This window comes from Bufo gargarizans, chromosome 3 (assembly GCF_014858855.1).
Source record: "Bufo gargarizans isolate SCDJY-AF-19 chromosome 3, ASM1485885v1, whole genome shotgun sequence".
Taxonomy (NCBI): Eukaryota; Metazoa; Chordata; class Amphibia; order Anura; family Bufonidae; genus Bufo; species Bufo gargarizans.
The window spans coordinates 313,119,636-313,137,464 of NC_058082.1; the positions used below are offsets into that span (position 1 = coordinate 313,119,636).

General features: G+C 42.1%; 1 protein-coding gene across 3 annotated transcripts in view; it reads left to right on the plus strand.

The window, feature by feature from the left end:
• Positions 1–17,829, plus strand: part of RHBDL2 (rhomboid like 2) — a 40,420-nt gene that overhangs the window by 8,724 nt on the left and 13,867 nt on the right. The window contains exons 2-5 of one of the 3 annotated variants that reach the window (XM_044286324.1): positions 2,740–2,904; positions 3,130–3,268; positions 13,289–13,500; positions 17,103–17,251. In XM_044286324.1, coding sequence (XP_044142259.1) covers positions 13,294–13,500; positions 17,103–17,251 — 356 coding nt within the window. In that variant the 5' untranslated portion in view covers positions 2,740–2,904; positions 3,130–3,268; positions 13,289–13,293. Of the gene's footprint in view, positions 1–2,739; positions 2,910–3,129; positions 3,269–13,288; positions 13,501–17,102; positions 17,252–17,829 lie in introns of all 3 variants that reach the window. The other 2 variants (XM_044286325.1, XM_044286323.1) reach the window with 2 other exon arrangements.

Sequence of the window (17,829 nt, forward strand, 5' to 3'; positions counted from 1 at the left end):
GAGAGGGGTGTGATATATCGAGTTTGCTCAATATCTCAATTTGTCAATTAACCTTTTAAATTTTTCCTGGAGAATGTTCTCACTAGGGCTTGATGAAGCGTGATCTCTGCGAAACTCCTCCTCCGAGGACACCATCGAGTTCTTTTACTTATGTAAATAACAGCTACGTTTTATTCTAAATTCCAAGGCGCTGGATCCTTTGAAAATTTGTTACTGAAGTCTTTCATGATCCCAAATTCAGGGGATTCATCCGTGCTGCCTTTTCCTTCACATGGGTCTGGATTACGCAAATTCAGTGTGAGCTGTGCAAAACCTTCGTTTTTTTCTTCGAATCTGAAATTAGTGAGAAGCAATGTCAGAAAATAGTTTAATGAAAGAGTAGTAGTTGCCCCACCGAGGATAAGTCATCAATATACGAGTCCTGTAAAACCTCTTTAAACATGCCTGTTAAGAAACATATATCTATCATAAGAGAAAAGAGAAGACTAGATGGACCATGTGGCCTTTAATACCATCATTCTTCTATGTCTATGCCTACATGTTTATCATTGGCAGATAAAAATACTGTAAATGTCTTCACTTCCTACATTTAATACTTTGTATACAATGTACCATTGATGAACTAAATAAATCGGTAACAGGAAGGGCTAGATTCTCATTAACCATTTATTTCTAGTATGACTCTTGTTTTATTCCCATATTAACAAATTGAACATTTAAGGAACAAGGAAGCATACTGAAGCATTCTCTGTTTGAAAGTTGCATTAGCCTTCTATATTTCCTGTAGGATACTGAGTCATGTTTTTTGGTATCGGTACCATTTCTATCTATTCATGAACGGCACTCATTTGCTGTTTAGGTTCTAGCATGTGAAGAATTGCAGGAGATGGCCACCATTTCACAGTGTGATATATTAATATTTTACAAGCAGCATTTTGTTATTTGATTATCAATGCAAAGCTTAGGGACACCTCTGATACATTGTCCACTATATGTCGGTAAGTAGATACAGTAGCCATAACCTTGTTTTCAATATTGTTTAGGGAACTGGTTTTGTACTGTTTGTGCTCTTCCAGCAGAATCAGTAGTTAGGCAAATCCAAATCCAATTCCCTTGGCGTGTAAAATGGAGATGTTGGCTACTTGCCCCATCATCCAACATGTAGGCCTGTTTTGCCAGAGTGCTCTACATGTTACTCTTTGTGCCCTCCCTGATGCAAGGGCCACAAAATAGCATGTCACATATACTCAACAGTGACAAGATAGCTCATGTGTTAAACAGCATCCGTCACCATGATCAACCCTATTAAACGAGGCATAGTGCCTTGTAGGATTGATCATGGAGAGAGTTGAACACTATACCTCACTTTGTGCAATCCTTTGTTCCTTTGCAGGGAAATATTAACTTTTATTTATATGCTAATGGAGCACCAAGGAGCAGGCCTAGCCCCTCAGAGCACCGCCTCATCTTGTCCTATCCCCCATCACCACACCCCCTCCTGCGCACAATAACAGGGTCAGGAATCCTCACTGTTGTGATACCAGTCCTTAAAATCTCACGCATGCACCTGAGCTATTACAATCGGTTGTAACCAATTACTCCAGCAGGGTTAAGTATAATGTGTGGGAAGGTTGGCTCCACTGTGGTAAACGGAGTCATATTTAAATGTGATATTTTACCAGCATCCTAAGGAAGTATATACTGGTCCCACAATGTGCACAGTCCAGCACTTCAGTACACTGGACTATTGTAAACTGTAAATCATTGCCGACATCATTTCCAAGGACATTGGCTCTGGAAGAGAATGAATTTCAATATAAAGTACGGTACTTTGAGCAAATAAAATGTATTCCCTTTTTTAAATATACATTACAGAGATGCAAGATATTTCACACGTTTTGTAATATCTTAAAAATCAGTAAAATTATGAATATGTGTCTTGGTGGATGTCTTAGTGGAATTTTAGTTGGAACTTCTAGGCCCAAAGCTGGGAATGTCCCAATCATCATTTGCCATTTATAGTACATATTTTCTGTTATGAGGCAGAGGGGCTTTTGGAACCCCTCAGACACCTAGATATGATTTCAGCGTTTGCACTTTTCCTTTATCCTAGGGCAGGGGTAGGCAACCTCCGGCTCCCAGCTGTTGTGAAACTACAATTCCCAGCATGCTCTATTAATTTCTATGAGAGTTCTTAGAAGAGCAGAGCAAGTATGCATACTGGGAGTTGTAGTTTCACAACAGCTGGGAGCCGGAGGTTGCCTACCCCTGTCCTAGGGCACTAAATCTTCAGACATCTGTCCTTCAAACATCAAAGCAACACTGGTCCTAACTGAGGCATACCCGTGAGAAAGAGGAAGGACTGGTTCATTTTCAAGAGATTTTCCAATAAATTTGATCTTGAGGGTTTCTTATCATTGGCAAGTTCCCACCTACGTCTCCAGATAGCAGCTTCATGGCTGAATCTGTCCAGAAAATATAAAAGCATACGGTCTTGGTTACAATAATGTAATCCATTCAGACCTAGTAATAACAGGACAACCCATTATATAGTATCTAATAAAACAGATGGGAAAATTATATTTTATACTCTGATGTAAATGAATCACACTTGTAGCACAGCCTTAGAACAGGTCATAAACCCTGGTATGGTCAGTCACACCCTTAATCTTTGCTGTTACCAGAATAAGGTCCTCCATACACATTAGAATCATAATAGGCTTGTTCTTTACCTTTCAGTATGGAAATGTGACTGAGTGTGGAGGTGGACTAACCAGCTTTGCCTTCTCCAAACTCTTTGTGGCCTGGAGGAGGGGAAACCGGCTGTGAAAAGGGAGAACTTGTAACACACCCACGAGTTCAGTCAAAGATTCCAGAGACCAGAAGACATCAGGGCACAAACAGGTAAGGTACGTTTTTTACTGTGCTATGCACCAAGATTTACTCCTAAGATATCTGGTATTTTCAGCTCAGCTTTAGCAATATCCTCCATTTCCTGGAGTCGTTCCTCAAGTCCCAACAGCAACTTCTAATCCTATACTTATGTTGGCTGTGATACAATTGTCAGTATATTCAATTATCGTGTGTACAAGTTACAAGACCTAAGTGCTGAGAACATTTGTTTTATAGGGAACTCGTCCTAGATTTATGTATGTTAACTGCTGGTTGGATACCATGTGTTACTGCAACTTAAAGAAACCACTGCTTAAATAAAGAATTCTACAACTTTCTCATAAACTTTTTGTTAAACTTCCTCACCAGTGCCAAGGTATTATTTTGATTATTATGCTGTCAGTGAATGTGAACATTTTTGCTTACATTCAGAGACTGGAAGGCAGACCTAGTCCTGCTTTCACAGCTAAAAAGTGAAAAGGATTGTTTCTGTGAGTTAAAGGATAACTGTCGTATTTTTTTTTTTTTTGTATTGGATTGTGGTGATTAATATCACCTTGGTGGCCCTATTTCAACTTTTAACTGTGTATTCAATTACCCCTTAATTCCAAATTTTTGTTCCCTGTACTGCCTACTTTTACCTGTGCTTAAACTAGGGTTGCTAGGCATGTTCCGTCTATCTGTTGATAACAGTGCCTGGGCTGTGTGCACTTCTCCCTGTCCCTGCGCTTGGCAGACGCTCCCTCACTCAGCAGAGCTGGTGGATGCAGAGTTGAAGCAGCGCAGACCAGGGAAGGAAGATCTGCCGTCTGCTCAGTGTATAAACGAAAGCAACATGTGGGAAGAGGACCCCTTTGTGCTGCAGGAGATTAACCCTTTAGGGGGAGGGCTCTGGTTGCTGACACTTTTGGGGGCTATTGTTACTGGCTAGTGAGGGCAGGCGGGATTAGCCTCAGGGTAAGGGCAATGGCGGCCATCTTAACTGAATAGTGAAATTGCAGTTTTATGCAGACTGGTTGCTAAGGGCTGAATCTTATTAAATATGGGGTAAGTCAGTCTAATAGTAACTGATTCTGGAATATCATGTTATTAGTAACTACATATATGAACATTGCAATTAGGGTCTAAATGTGACAGATATCCTTTAAAGAGCCAGCAGTCCAGGCTGATACATTGTAGCAAATTAGCAGCTGAGATCTGTACAGCACATAAGGATGAATGTGGTAAGTAAAGGGGTTGTGCAACCCCTATAATGCCCCCCAAAATGCCCGTTCCCCTCATACTGGTTATACTTACCCTGCTCCCCAGCACCCGCGTTGCCTCTGATGCCCTCACAGCCGCCGATGCATCCCCCGGGTTGAGCCAATAGCAGACCCCGATCCAGAGCGATGCGGGTGCTGGGAAGCAGGTAAGTATAATGTATACGAGGGGCATGGGCATTGGTGGGGATCTTTTAGACTTTGGATAACCCCTTTAATACAAGGCACTTACTAATGTATTGTGATTGTCCATATTGCTTCCTTTGCTGGCTGGATTCATTTAACCATCACTTATTTTTCCTATAGAATAGACGCATGTTTATTCCAGATTTAAAAGGGTTGTGCAGCTCTACAATATTGATGACCTATTCTTAGGATAGGTCATCAATATTAGATCAGTGGGGGTCGACTCTTGGCACCCCTGCTGATAAGCTATTTGAAGCAGTAGCGGCGCTAATGTGAGGGCTGCTTCGGCCTCCAAATTACCTGCTCATTGGCTCGCTTGTAGAGGTGGTGCAGTTCAATTACAACTGCTCATCCCGTTCAAATGAATAGGACAAGAAGTTGTAATTGCACTGCGCTGCTGCAAAGGAGACACCAAACAGGCCATCGAATGGGTAATCAGCAGGGGTGCCCGGAACCCCCACTTATCTGATATTTATGACCTTTGCTGAGGATCGGTTATCAGTAGTGTACAGCTGCACAACCCCTTTAACTTCACTTAGGGCTCATGCACACGGCCGTAAGTGTTTTGCAGTCTGCAAATCGCGAATCCGTAAAACATGGATACCAGCCAAGTGCATGCTACTCCTGCAGAAATGTCCTATACTTGCCCTCAATACGGAAAAGAATAGGTCATGTTCTATTTTTTTATTTATTTTTTGGCTGGGCCGCGGAACAGACTTATGAAGACAGACCGCACACAGGTGTGCTGTCCGCGTCTTTTGCAGCCCCATTGAGATAAATGGGTCCACATCTGAGCCACAAGAAAAGCTGATCGGATGCAGACCAAAACTATGGCCGTGTGCATAAGCCCTTACTGTAGAAGTTTCCTCTAAGCATCTAATACTCTTTCAGTAAAATAATATTTACTGACATTGCTTCTTATCCTCCTCTCAAGTAATTTTAGGTTGTGCCGTCATGTTCTCGATCATGCCTGTTCTTTCCCCTATTTCCTTCTGGCTATATAAATTAAGCTCTTAAGGTCTATACAGTAACCCTTTGTTGAACGACACATTAGGAACTGTACAATTTTGGAAAATATTCATTTCCATGGAAAGTTCATCATGATCATTTTAAATGAAACAGCAAAAAGTGCAGCCCCATGAAGTCTTCCTGTACAGGCAGAGCTGGCACATAGAGATTACAAACTGGTTCTACACATACAGACCAGTAAGCACAGTAGTCATTTCTGTGTCCGCCAGTTACTTTTTTCCACTGGTTATGTTGGAAGCAGTTCCTAAACCACTGATGTATAAATAAACTTAAAAGCCATGTTTTCAAGGCAGATTTCATGAAGTCAGTTCCACCCATCAAGTCTTAAATGTTCAGAGCTTACATTTCATTTTAGTTAAAGGGGTTGTCCAGGCTCTGAAAGAAAGTTGGGGATGGCCAAGCATTGTGTGTGACTACAAAAGAAAAAGGCACCTGCTCTAGTTGTTCTGGCTCCTGGGCCATGTCTCCATCCTTGCCACTTCCAGTCCCTGCATGTCACCACTGGTGGTCAATCAGTGGCCTCAGCATTGATGTGTGCAGGTATGGCATGTGACTGCTGAGGCCACTGATCTGGCCAGCAGCAGTGACGTGTGAGGAGTCAGCACATCACATTTCCAGCCTGGCTGGGACCGGAAGCGGTGGGAATTGAGACGCACCACAGAAACTGATATGACTGATATGGGTATATCAGAGCAGGTGAGGTTTTTTTTGTTTTGTTTTTACTCACATGAGTATCCTTAATTATTTTTTCAGGACCTTTAACCATTAACTAAAATGAAACATCTGAACTGTAAGCTCTGAACTTCTGAACTAGTAGGGTGGCACTAATTTCTGAAATCTGTCTTAAAACATGGCTTTTAAAGGGGTTCTCTGGCGCCTTACCTAAATTGTCTGTTTCAGCTAACCTGTGAAAAGAAGAGAGTTTCAACAGTACTTACCTTTCCACCCCGCTACCGATTCTGTGATCTCGGCTGTGATCACATGACCACCTGAATAACTGTTGGCTCATCTGCTAAAGTCCCAACCAGATGTCCTCCTGTTTCTCTGTAGATTATGCAGCTCAACAGGAAGACATGGGAGCGCAACCGGCCGGGACCTAAGAGGAAGAGCCCCCAGCCAATTGAGCAGTCATGTGATCACCGCCAAGATCGCTGAATTGGCATAGCGATGTAAGGATAAGTGCTGCTGGAACTCTCTTCCTTCCATAGGTTAGCTGAAACAGACAATTTTGGTAGGGCCCTGGAGAGCTCTTTGAAGTTTATTTACACTTTAGTGGTTTAGGAATGGCTTGCAATGCACTATTTATTAGATTTTCTCTTTGTAGTTCTCCATTAGCACAAGTTAACTGCAGTATACAAACACAAAATGTTCATTCTCAGCCTGTAGTCATGTAGTTTCCAGATCCATCCCTGTGAGACACTGGTTTCTCTGCTACTGGTTGTTAAGGGGAGGGGTGTCTGCTGTCTGCAGAGGTGCAGAGGTATGGCAGAGCAGATAAGAGAGGGACAGGTAAGGCTACTTTCACACTCGCGTTTTGGCTTTCCGTTTGCGAGATCCGTTCAGGGCTCTCACAAGCGGTCCAAAACGGATCAGTTTGCATTCTAATGCATTCTGAATGGAAAAGGATCCGCTCAGAATGCATCAGTTTGTATCAGTTCAGTCTCCATTCTGCTTTGGAGACGGACACCAAAACGCTGCTTGCAGCGTTTTGCTGTCCGTCTGATGAAACTGAGCCAAACGGTCCTGGCACACAATGTAAGTCAATGGGGACGGATCCGTTTTCACTGACACAATCTGGCACAATAGAAAACAGATCCGTCCTCCATTGACTTTCAATGATGTTCAAGACGGCTATGTTAAAGATAATACAAACGGATCCCTTCTGAACGGATACAGACGGGTGTATTATCTGAACGCACAAAACACGAGTGTGAAAGTAGCCTAAGATAAAGAGCAAGCATTCTTCTGAATCCCTGCAAGGCGCAGGTAAAGGGACACTTCTACCAGAAAGAGTAATTTAAAAAAATGTTTTTCTTTTTCATTCTATTGTCAGTTTACTGCTGCTGTGAGAGAAGATATTATCTCATGACAATGATAGGTGTAGAATTGGGATAACAGTAAGACAGCACTGTTGTTCCCTTGATAGGCATAGATAAAGTTGAACACAGAAGAGAATTGCACTTGCCCCTTTACACTGGCCGAGCTTTCTTCCCGACAATCGTCTGCTAAATCTATTAGTGTAAGAGGACCTTAACTCATCCCCTTCCCTATCTTGTCAGAGTGAATGGTTTGACTGAGAAAGTCAAGTAAGACTGTTTATCGTGCTAAAAGTTCAAGCAAAGGGAGACGTTAAAGAGCCAGGACGGGAAGTAGAATACGTAGAGGGACTTTACATGGGACAACTCTGCAGGCAATTATCAGGAATGAACTGTTCATTCCCGATCATTGCCTACTCATCAGAGGAGGTGAGAGCTGCATTTATATGCAGCTATCACCTCCGCTTTATGGGGATTGCCGCTGTGATAGCTCATCCCCATATAGAATCATTGTTCCTGGGTAGCAGATCCCTGTTTACACAAAACAATCTGTTGCCCAGAAACAATGATTTTAGTGCCCCCATCAGTGATGCTTTCACCCAGTTTGCTAGTTCAGTGGCACCTTTACACAGGGCAGTTATTGTGTACAAGCATTCCTAGGAATGCTCCTTCTCGCTAATTACTATGATAGGGGCCTTTATTTTAGATCATATTTTCCAACTTTCCCGGACCGTCCTAGAAAATGGAGAGAGCTCCTGGACTCCCGAACGAGTTCTATCAAATTTCCAGGGCGCAGCATTGAGGACCGCTTTCTCCTTATGAACAGCCTTCCATGTACTTTACGTCAGGCTGAGATCCTCCAGCATTAGATGCAACCCTGGTGCTCAAAGTGCACTGGAGGTGGTAGGGTGCCACACAAAGACTGGATGGTGCCACACAAAATGAATAAAGCATTGTACAAAAAGCGGTGAGGCTCCATGCAATGGCAGACCCCACAAGTGTCCCTCTTTTGGAGGGACGGTCCCTCTTTTTGATCCAAGTCCCTCTGTCCCTTTTTGCTCCATAAATGTCCCTCTTTTTGATCTGAGGTATAGATTTTCATTATTGCATTTACAATATTGAACCAGAAAGTGTTTGTCTTGTTCCTCTCTGTATATTTAACCCCCACCTTGTATATTATTTCATTATTTGATGCATTTTGAATTTTAGAAATTTCTATATTCAGATAATTTTTGAGCTATTTCATTAGAGAAAACTACTGAAGGTTATAGATATGCAGGAAAAAGGATCTGACATGCAATGAACTATAGGTATCCCTCTTTAAACCTTCAAAAGGTTGGGGGGTATGCAATGGGGGCACATCCACACCTGAAACATTCACCTAGCACGGATCATTTTCCACAGCAAGGTTTCAAATGTTTGCAAGTATGGTTTATATTTTCTTGCAGTCACAATCTCTTGGGTCCCTTACGCCCACATGCTGTTTCATTATAAAGATTTTTCCTAACTACTGAAAGGGAGAAAAACAGGCACGAACTCTGCCGAGAAACTAGTCATGAAAATAATATACCGGTAGTCATTTATTTTTATTTTTTTTCTGTGTAGTTGGAGGGACAACTTAAGGTTTATATTCTGTTTTGAGATGGTGCCAGAGAGGTATAGTATGCAATTCCCATGTCTTCAGTCATGTTTGAGAACTGCTGTGTGTTATTGTGCATTGTTTCCTAGAATGCTCCTTCCTGATAATTGCCACAATCATTGTCCTGTGTAAACAAGCCTTTAGGGAAGATCTAATTGCAATGCACAAATACAGGGAGTGCAGAATTATTAGGCAAGTTGTATTTTTGAGGATTAATTTTATTATTGAACAACAACCATGTTCTCAATGAACCCAAAAAACTCATTAATATCAAAGCTGAATATTTTTGGAAGTAGTTTTTAGTTTGTTTTTAGTTTTAGCTATTTTAGGGGGATATCTGTGTGTGTGCAGGTGACTATTACTGTACATAATTATTAGGCAACTTAACAAAAAACAAATATATACCCATTTCAATTATTTATTTTTACCAGTGAAACCAATATAACATCTCAACATTCACAAATATACATTTCTGACATTCAAAAACAAAACAAAAACAAATCAGTGACCAATATAGCCACCTTTCTTTGCAAGGACACTCAAAAGCCTGCCATCCATGGATTCTGTCAGTGTTTTGATCTGTTCACCGTCAACATTGCGTGCAGCAGCAACCACAGCCTCCCAGACACTGTTCAGAGAGGTGTATTGTTTTCCCTCCTTGTAAATCTCACATTTGATGATGGACCACAGGTTCTCAATGGGGTTCAGATCAGGTGAACAAGGAGGCCATGTCATTAGATTTTCTTCTTTTATACCCTTTCTTGCCAGCCACGCTGTGGAGTACTTGGACGCGTGTGATGGAGCATTGTCCTGCATGAAAATCATGTTTTTCTTACCTTGCAGACTTCTTCCTGTACCACTGCTTGAAGAAGGTGTCTTCCAGAAACTGGCAGTAGGACTGGGAGTTGAGCTTGACTCCATCCTTAAAGGGTTTCTACCACTTAGGTGTCACATATTTAGCTGTCAGACACTAGCGATCCGCTAGTGTCTGCTCTGGCCAACCATCCTAATATAATTGCTTTTGGGGCGGTGGTTTGGCTAAAAAAACTACTTTTATTAATATGCTAATGAGCCTCTAGGTGCTATGGGGGCGTCATTAGCACCTAGAGGCTCCGTCTACCTTTAGAAACTGCCGCCCCCAGCGCGTCCCTCCAGCCCGCCCATCTCCTCCTGAATGCGATCCTCGTATGTATTCTGCGCATGCGCAGTAAATGTCTAACAGCTTCCCTGCTCAGACATCTCCACTGCGCCTGTTCCTCGGAGCACTATGGCGTCATCGCGCAGGCGCAGTGGAGATGTCTGAGCAAGGAAGCGGTCAGACATTCACTGCGCATGCGCAGAATACATACGAGGATCGCATTCAGGAGGAGATGGGCGGGCTGGAGGGACGCGCTCGGCGGCGGCAGTTTCTGAAGGTAGACGGAGCCTCTAGGTGCTAATGACGCCCCCATAGCACCTAGAGGCTCATTAGCATATTAATAAAAGTAGTTTTTTTAGCCAAACCACCGCCCCAAAAGCAATTATATTAGGATGGTTGGCCAGAGCAGACACTAGCGGATCGCTAGTGTCTGACAGCCAAATATGTGACACCTAAGTGGTAGAAACCCTTTAACCCAAAAAGGCCCCACAAGCTCATCTTTGATGATACCAGCCCAAACCAGTACTCCACCTCCACCTTGCTGGCGTCTGAGTCGGACTGGAGCTCTCTGCCCTTTACCAATCCAGCCATCTGGCCCATCAAGACTCACTCTCATTTCATCAGTCAATAAAACCTTAGAAAAATCAGTCTTGAGATATTTCTTGGCCCAGTCTTGACGTTTCAGCTTGTGTGTCTTGTTCAGTGGTGGTCGTCTTTCAGCCTTTCTTACCTTGGCCATGTCTCTGAGTATTGCACACCTTGTGCTTTTGGGCACTCCAGTGATGTTGCAGCTCTGAAATATGGCCAAACTGGTGGCAAGTGGCATCTTGGCAGCTGCACGCTTGACTTTTCTCAGTTCATGGGCAGTTATTTTGCGACTTGGTTTTTCCACGCGCTTCTTGCGACCCTGTTGACTATTTTGAATGAAAGGCTTGATTGTTCGATGATCACGCTTCAGAAGCTTTGCAATTTTAAGAGTGCTGCATCCCTCTGCAAGATATCTCACTATTTTTGACTTTTCTGAGCCTGTCAAGTCCTTCTTTTGACCCATTTTGCCAAAGGAAAGGAAGTTGCCTAATAATTATGCACACCTGATATAGGGTGTTGATGTCATTAGACCACACCCCTTCTCATTACAGAGATGCACATCACCTAATATGCTTAATTGGTAGTAGGCTTTCGAGCCTATACAGCTTGGAGTAAGACAACATGCATAAAGAGGATGATGTGGTCAAAATACTCATTTGCCTAATAATTCTGCACGTAGTGTAGATCTGTTTATAACTAGAGATGCAAGCAGGGAAATGAGGCATCTTCTACATCTGTAGGATAGAAAGTTTCACCCTCAGAATAGGAGATTCTTTACTGTAAAAGCATGGAGACTATGTAAGGCTACTTTCACATTAGCGTTTTTTGCGGATCCGTCATGGATCTGGAAAAATGCTTCCGTTACCATAATACAACCGCATGCATCCGTCATGAACATATCCGTATTATGTCTTCTATAGCCATGACTGATCCGTCATGAAGACCATTGAAAGTCAATGGGGAACGGATCCGTTTTCTATTGTGTCAGAGAAAACGGATCCGTCCCGATTGACTTACATTGTGTGTCAGGACCGATCAGCCTTGCTCCGCACCACATCGCGGAGAGGAAAATTCTGCTTGCAGCATTATTCTGTCCGCTATGGGAGCACAACCAAACGGAACGGAATGCATTTTGGTGCATTCCGTTTCATTCAGTTCAGTTTTATCCCCATTGACAACGAATGGCGACAAAACTGAAGCGTTTTCTTCCGCTATTGAGATCCTATGATAGATCTCAATAGCGGAATTAAAAACGCTAATAGTGAAAGTAGCCTAACTTTCTTCCACACAATAGTGTGATGGTTGATTCATTGAACCAGTCCAAGAAGGCCCTGATGCCTTCAGTGTTTGAATGAAATTCTTTGGGACCACCGGAGGAAGCTATTCTCAGGTCCCAACCCCTAAAACATCAATAAAATGTAATAGGTCTTGAATCAAATAAATAGACACTAGTGACAGCTGATTGGCTCCAAAGGCAGCCAAATGTTTTTTTTTCTCCTAGACCTTTGGGACCCACTATGGTATTAGAGCCTGAGGCCACTGTAGGATCCTCTGGTACACTGGTGAGCCAGTCCAATGATGGATGCCTTTCTTGAACGCAAAAATATAGCAGGTTATGGGTACTACATTACTGGAGATAGAATGGACTTACTCTAATTCCCATATTTGGTGTCGGAAAGGATTTTTTCCTCTAATATGGGGTAATTGGTATCCATCTCAAGGAGTTTTGCCTTTCTCTAGATTAACATAGTAGCATTATAGGTTGATTTGATTGACCTCTGTCTTTTTAACTCTTATCAACCATTTAACTATGTAAATATTGGAGGCATTTCTGTTCTTTGTAATTTACTGTTAATTATGCATATAGGATACATGTAGTAGTATGGCTATAAATAGTGGCAACTGGCCACTAATACTTGGGAGCGATCCTGTCCTGTTAGGGCTGATTCACAGGAGCGTGCTTGGTCTGGGAAACACGGCCTATGTGTCCGCCGCATCTCATGGACTGACTGCAGCTCCCCTGACCCAAATTAACTGCATCAAAGTGATTTATGATACACATACACTCAGTTCATATCTAATCACAGGCCTATTGTACTATACTAACATGGTGTGGTAACAGTACAACAGACCCATCATCTGATAAGAACTGACAATAAAATAAATCATTATGATGCAGTCAGGGAAATATGACCAACACATGGACTGTGTTTTCCGTCGTGTGAATCAGCCCTAAAGTGAGCAGGACAGAGGTGTGAAGACATATTATGACTGAATGGATGTAATTACGTAGCAGCTGTTGTGGAATCTAGAAATAAATGTGGCCCATCTCACTTTAGAGGTGAGGTGCAGCTGATGTTAACTTTGGATAATGGAAGAAGAGAGTGGGCAATTGAGTGCAGGTCACTGGGAGACCAAGGAAAGAAGGAAAGTCACAATGGCCAGAGTGGAGACTAAATTCGTAAGTCTTTCATATACCTTGGCTCCATTCCAAGCTTCTTCCATTTCTTTGATATTGCAGACACAATGACTAACATGGAACTTGAAGGGATGGCAGGTTGGGCAGAAGAGACTGAAGAACCTGAGAAAGATCCTCCTCCTAAAACTTGTTGGGAAAAATTTAACACCACAATTTCAAACTGGATGCTGCCACCTCGCCACAGAATAACATATATGGAGAGAGCAAACTGTTTACCGCCTCCTATTTTTATCATTTCCATCAGTATCATTGAGGTATGTGGGAAATTCATAGATTTTGAATAAGCTGTTTAATAATACAAAATCAGTACAAGATATAACCATGAAGGCATTCTCATCATAGTAAGCCACAAAACTGTGGAAAATGTGTCCATAATGCTTCACTTCCTCTGTAGTGACACATCTAAACACTGCAGATCCCTTCTTCCAAACCAGAGATAAGATCTTACACCTTGAAGCCTTTTAACAATGATGTCTGTATGGACCTTAAAGGGGTTATCTAAGGAGAGTGGCCGACCCGCAATGGGGTTTATACATACCTGGTCCCTGCAGCTCCATTGCTCCCCGGCCATCTCTACAGCTCTACCATGCTCTGGGATTAGCATTCTGTTGACGGGCACCATATGACCGCTGCAGCCAATCACTGAACACAGCATTCACCCTTGCAGCATGTGCGCCCGTCGACCAGATGTTGACGCTACAGAACTGTGGAGCTGTAGAGGCGCCCGGGGAGCAATGGAGCCGGAACCCAGCTGCTGGGACCAGGTAAGTATGAACCACACCACAGGTCAGCCACTCTCTGAGGTCTTTTTAAGTCGTGGATAGGTCATCAATATATATGGCCAGACAACCCCTTTAATGTAAAAAAAAAATTCAATACATGTTCATATTACATTTCATATATATTTATTTTTTTATGAAAAATCATACAGTTTTAAATGCCTTCCTTCTGTCTGAACTCAGATTTCAGAAGACAATAGTATATGCATGTGACTAATATACACACTATCATTGCCAAGCTACTGCAGCAGTCCCAAATCACTGATATCAATATCCACCAACCATATTGTTTTGCCTATTTATTTATTTTTTTACTGTAATTACTATGGGGGAGAATTATCAAAACTGGTGTAAGATAAAACTGTCTTAGTTGCCCATAGCAACCAATCAGATTCCACCTTCAATTTTTAAAAGCTCCTTTGTAAAATGAAAGCTGGAATCTGATTGGTTGCTATGGGCGACTAAGGCAGTTTTCAGATAGCCCCTAATGATTATGTTCTCCCACATAAATTTGACCGCCTGCCATGCTATGTTTTTCCACACATTTAAATACATGTATAATTATTTTCCCATAACCAGGACTTGCACACAATTCATTTTTATAGCATTGCTGATTAATTTTAGCCTGTATTACGCCTATCTTAAAACTAAGTTTGCTACAATTATTTACCTGTAACGACAAGCAAAAACAGGTAAAATGAGGATTACCATAATGCATCAACCCTGACATGAGTACAGCCAATCCTCATAAAAGATGATTCCATTATGTACCCAATTAACATTAATCTAGTCGATCCTATTTTCATACAGTCCTTCTTCCTTATAGTTCATCCAGTCATGATTCAGGATATGCAACTGTGTCCATTGAGTCCAGGGGATTTATATGAAATCACACCCTTATTTCACAGGGGTGAGCACATACGATATACAGCAGTATATCCCTATAATTCAATGACAAGGTCAGTCATTCCCCAAAAGATGTTACAGTAGGTGTGGTAGCTATGAAGTCTTAAGCCTCATGCAGACGTCCGTGGAGCACGGTCTGTGAGATATCGGACTGGCATTGCAGGAGCGCACGGCGTCATAGCAACCAATAACGCAGTGCGCTCCTGTAATGCCAGTCCGGTATCCCACAGACCGTGCTCCACGGACGTCTGCATGAGGCTTTAAAAGAAAATCAAAAGAATGGTGGGGAAGAATCTTTTAAGTAAACAGGAGAGAGACTAAACTAATAAGGGGAATGGAGGGTCTTAGGCTACTGTCACATTAGCGGCAGCCTTCTCCGGCAGGCTGTTCCGGTGTAGTTTTATTCTGGCCGCCTCTCGGCATGTTTGCCAGGCTGCGGCCGGACCTCCGGCCTTCCCCCATTATAATGAATGGGGCCGGAGCGGACTTCCGGCAGCAAGCGTGCACTAGTGGCAGCACAGATTCACCCCCCAGAACAGCCTGCCGGAGAAGGCTGCCGCTAATGTGAAAGTAGCCTAAGTTATGAAGAAAGATTAAAAGATTTACATTTATTTAATCTTGAGAAGATACGTCTAAGGGGGGGACATGATCAACCTATACAAATATATAAATGGGCTATGCAAAAAATACGGTGAAAACTGTTCCATGTAAAATGCCCTCAAAAGACAAAGGGGCACTGCCTCTGACTGGAGAAGGAAAGTAAAGCGTCAAAGCTTCTTTACTGTAAGAAATGTGAATCTGTGGAATAGACTTCCTCAGGACGTGGTCACAGCAGGAACAGTGGACAGTTTTACAAGGGGTTTAGACGAATTCTTAAAAGTAAAAAACAAAAATGCTTATGAAAACGTGTAGAAATCTCACTTCCTTCTGGGATTCGCGTCCCCACCTATCACTTGGTTGAACTTATGTCTTTTTTCAACCGTATTTACTGTGTAACTATGTAATATATTCCAGTAAATAGAGCTACAGCTTCCTACTTCTTGTTGATTACATGTGTGATGAATGGCTCTCTGTGCGGGTAAAGGAAGCCAGTCATATTCCTAAGAATACACCACTCCGAAGCAAAATCTGTAGCAGGGACCTCCACCTACCATGTGTCTTTAAGGCCCTGTTCACATGGGTTCAACCGACAGTCTAATGTGCATGGGGAGCTCCCAACTTTCTCTAGACAGATTTTGTCAGCGGAGAGATGGACTGGACGAAATGAATACTTTACCCGATCCTTTTGTTCTCTGTGGAGGTAATCTACCGTCAAAAGTGTCTGACAGCGGCTTTCTCCGCTCTCCCGAAAATAAATACACATACATGTACAGCTGAGCTGAACATGTATGTTTATAGTGGAGCTGGGAAGGAGTTGGAAAAGATACAGTAGACGTTGGCCGACAGCTACTGAATGTGTATCACTGTGATATCTTTCATTCTAATCCTGACTGTGATGAGAAGGAGATGAGTGCTGAAAAGTGATCTGTACAGACCAAGAAGTGGCACCGTTTATTAGGCTCAGAGGCCAGTGTGAACACTGTAAAAAAAAAATGGATTTTTTTAAAATATAGATAGGGACATGGAAAATTAGAAATAACAGCACAAAAATTATTTTAAAATATAAAACTTGATTTAAACTATATATATTTTTCTGACGACACATTCCCATCAAAGAGATGAGCAGACTGATATATTGTTACTAGGAAACAATTCAGTATACCTTGTAATTCATTCATTTAAATCCCTGTTTTCTTTGTTTAGGAGTCCAGTGGGCGGTCCTACTCAGTGATTGACAGCCTTTCCTCTATACGTATGCATACAGAGATAGCTGTCAGTCATGAGTAGGACCGCCCACTAGACTCCTAGACATAGACAGCAGGGGTTTAAATAAATGAATTATTGAGTCTTTTCCTACAAATCTGTATATCGTTTTACTCATTTTCTTCGGCTTTGCCCTACGATGCTGCAGATCACACACACACAATATGACAAGTTCCCTTTAATCTCTGAGCAGCCTATGAAGCTCTTCCAATTCACTAACTGGTAATGTCTAGATTTTATTCTACAAGAAAAGTAGAGAATTGTTTCCTTTCATTCATCTTTGTTCCTGTTTGTTTCTTTTGATCCAGCTGGGGGTTTTCATTTACTATGCAGTATGGATGCCACAGAAACAATGGATCACACTGGATACTGGTATCACTAACAGTCCATTCATATACCGACCAGATAAGCGAGAGGAGGCATGGCGCTTTGTATCTTACATGTTAGTCCATGCAGGGTAAGAATGAAAGCTGGAAGGCCTTCAATGTGATGTAATGATGTATATGGTGTATAGTTTCTGTAAATGAGATCCCTCACATGAATACAGATTGAGTACAGGCAGGAATTCACACCGATGTCTGTTATTCATACAAAGACATGTTAATACAAGAACTACGTCCCTGCAGGGAATGTGTTTGTGAGGAAATTATTTATTACTATACTCTATAAAGAGAGTATACAGTCAGGTCCATAAATATTGGGACATCAACACAATTCTAACATTTTTGGCTCTATACACCACCACAGTGGATTTGAAATGAAACAAACAAGATGAGCTTTAACTGCAGACTGTCAGCTTTAATTTGAGGGTATTTACATCCAAATCAGGTGAACGGTGTAGGAATTACAACACTTTGCATATGTGCCTCCCACTTGTTAAGGGACCAAAAGTAATGGGACAATTGGCTTCTCAGCTGTTCCATGGCCAGGTGTGTGTTATTCCCTCATTATCCCAATTACAATGAGCAGATAAAAGGTCCAGAGTTCATTTGAAGTGTGCTATTTGCATTTGGAATCTGTTGCTGTCAACTCTCA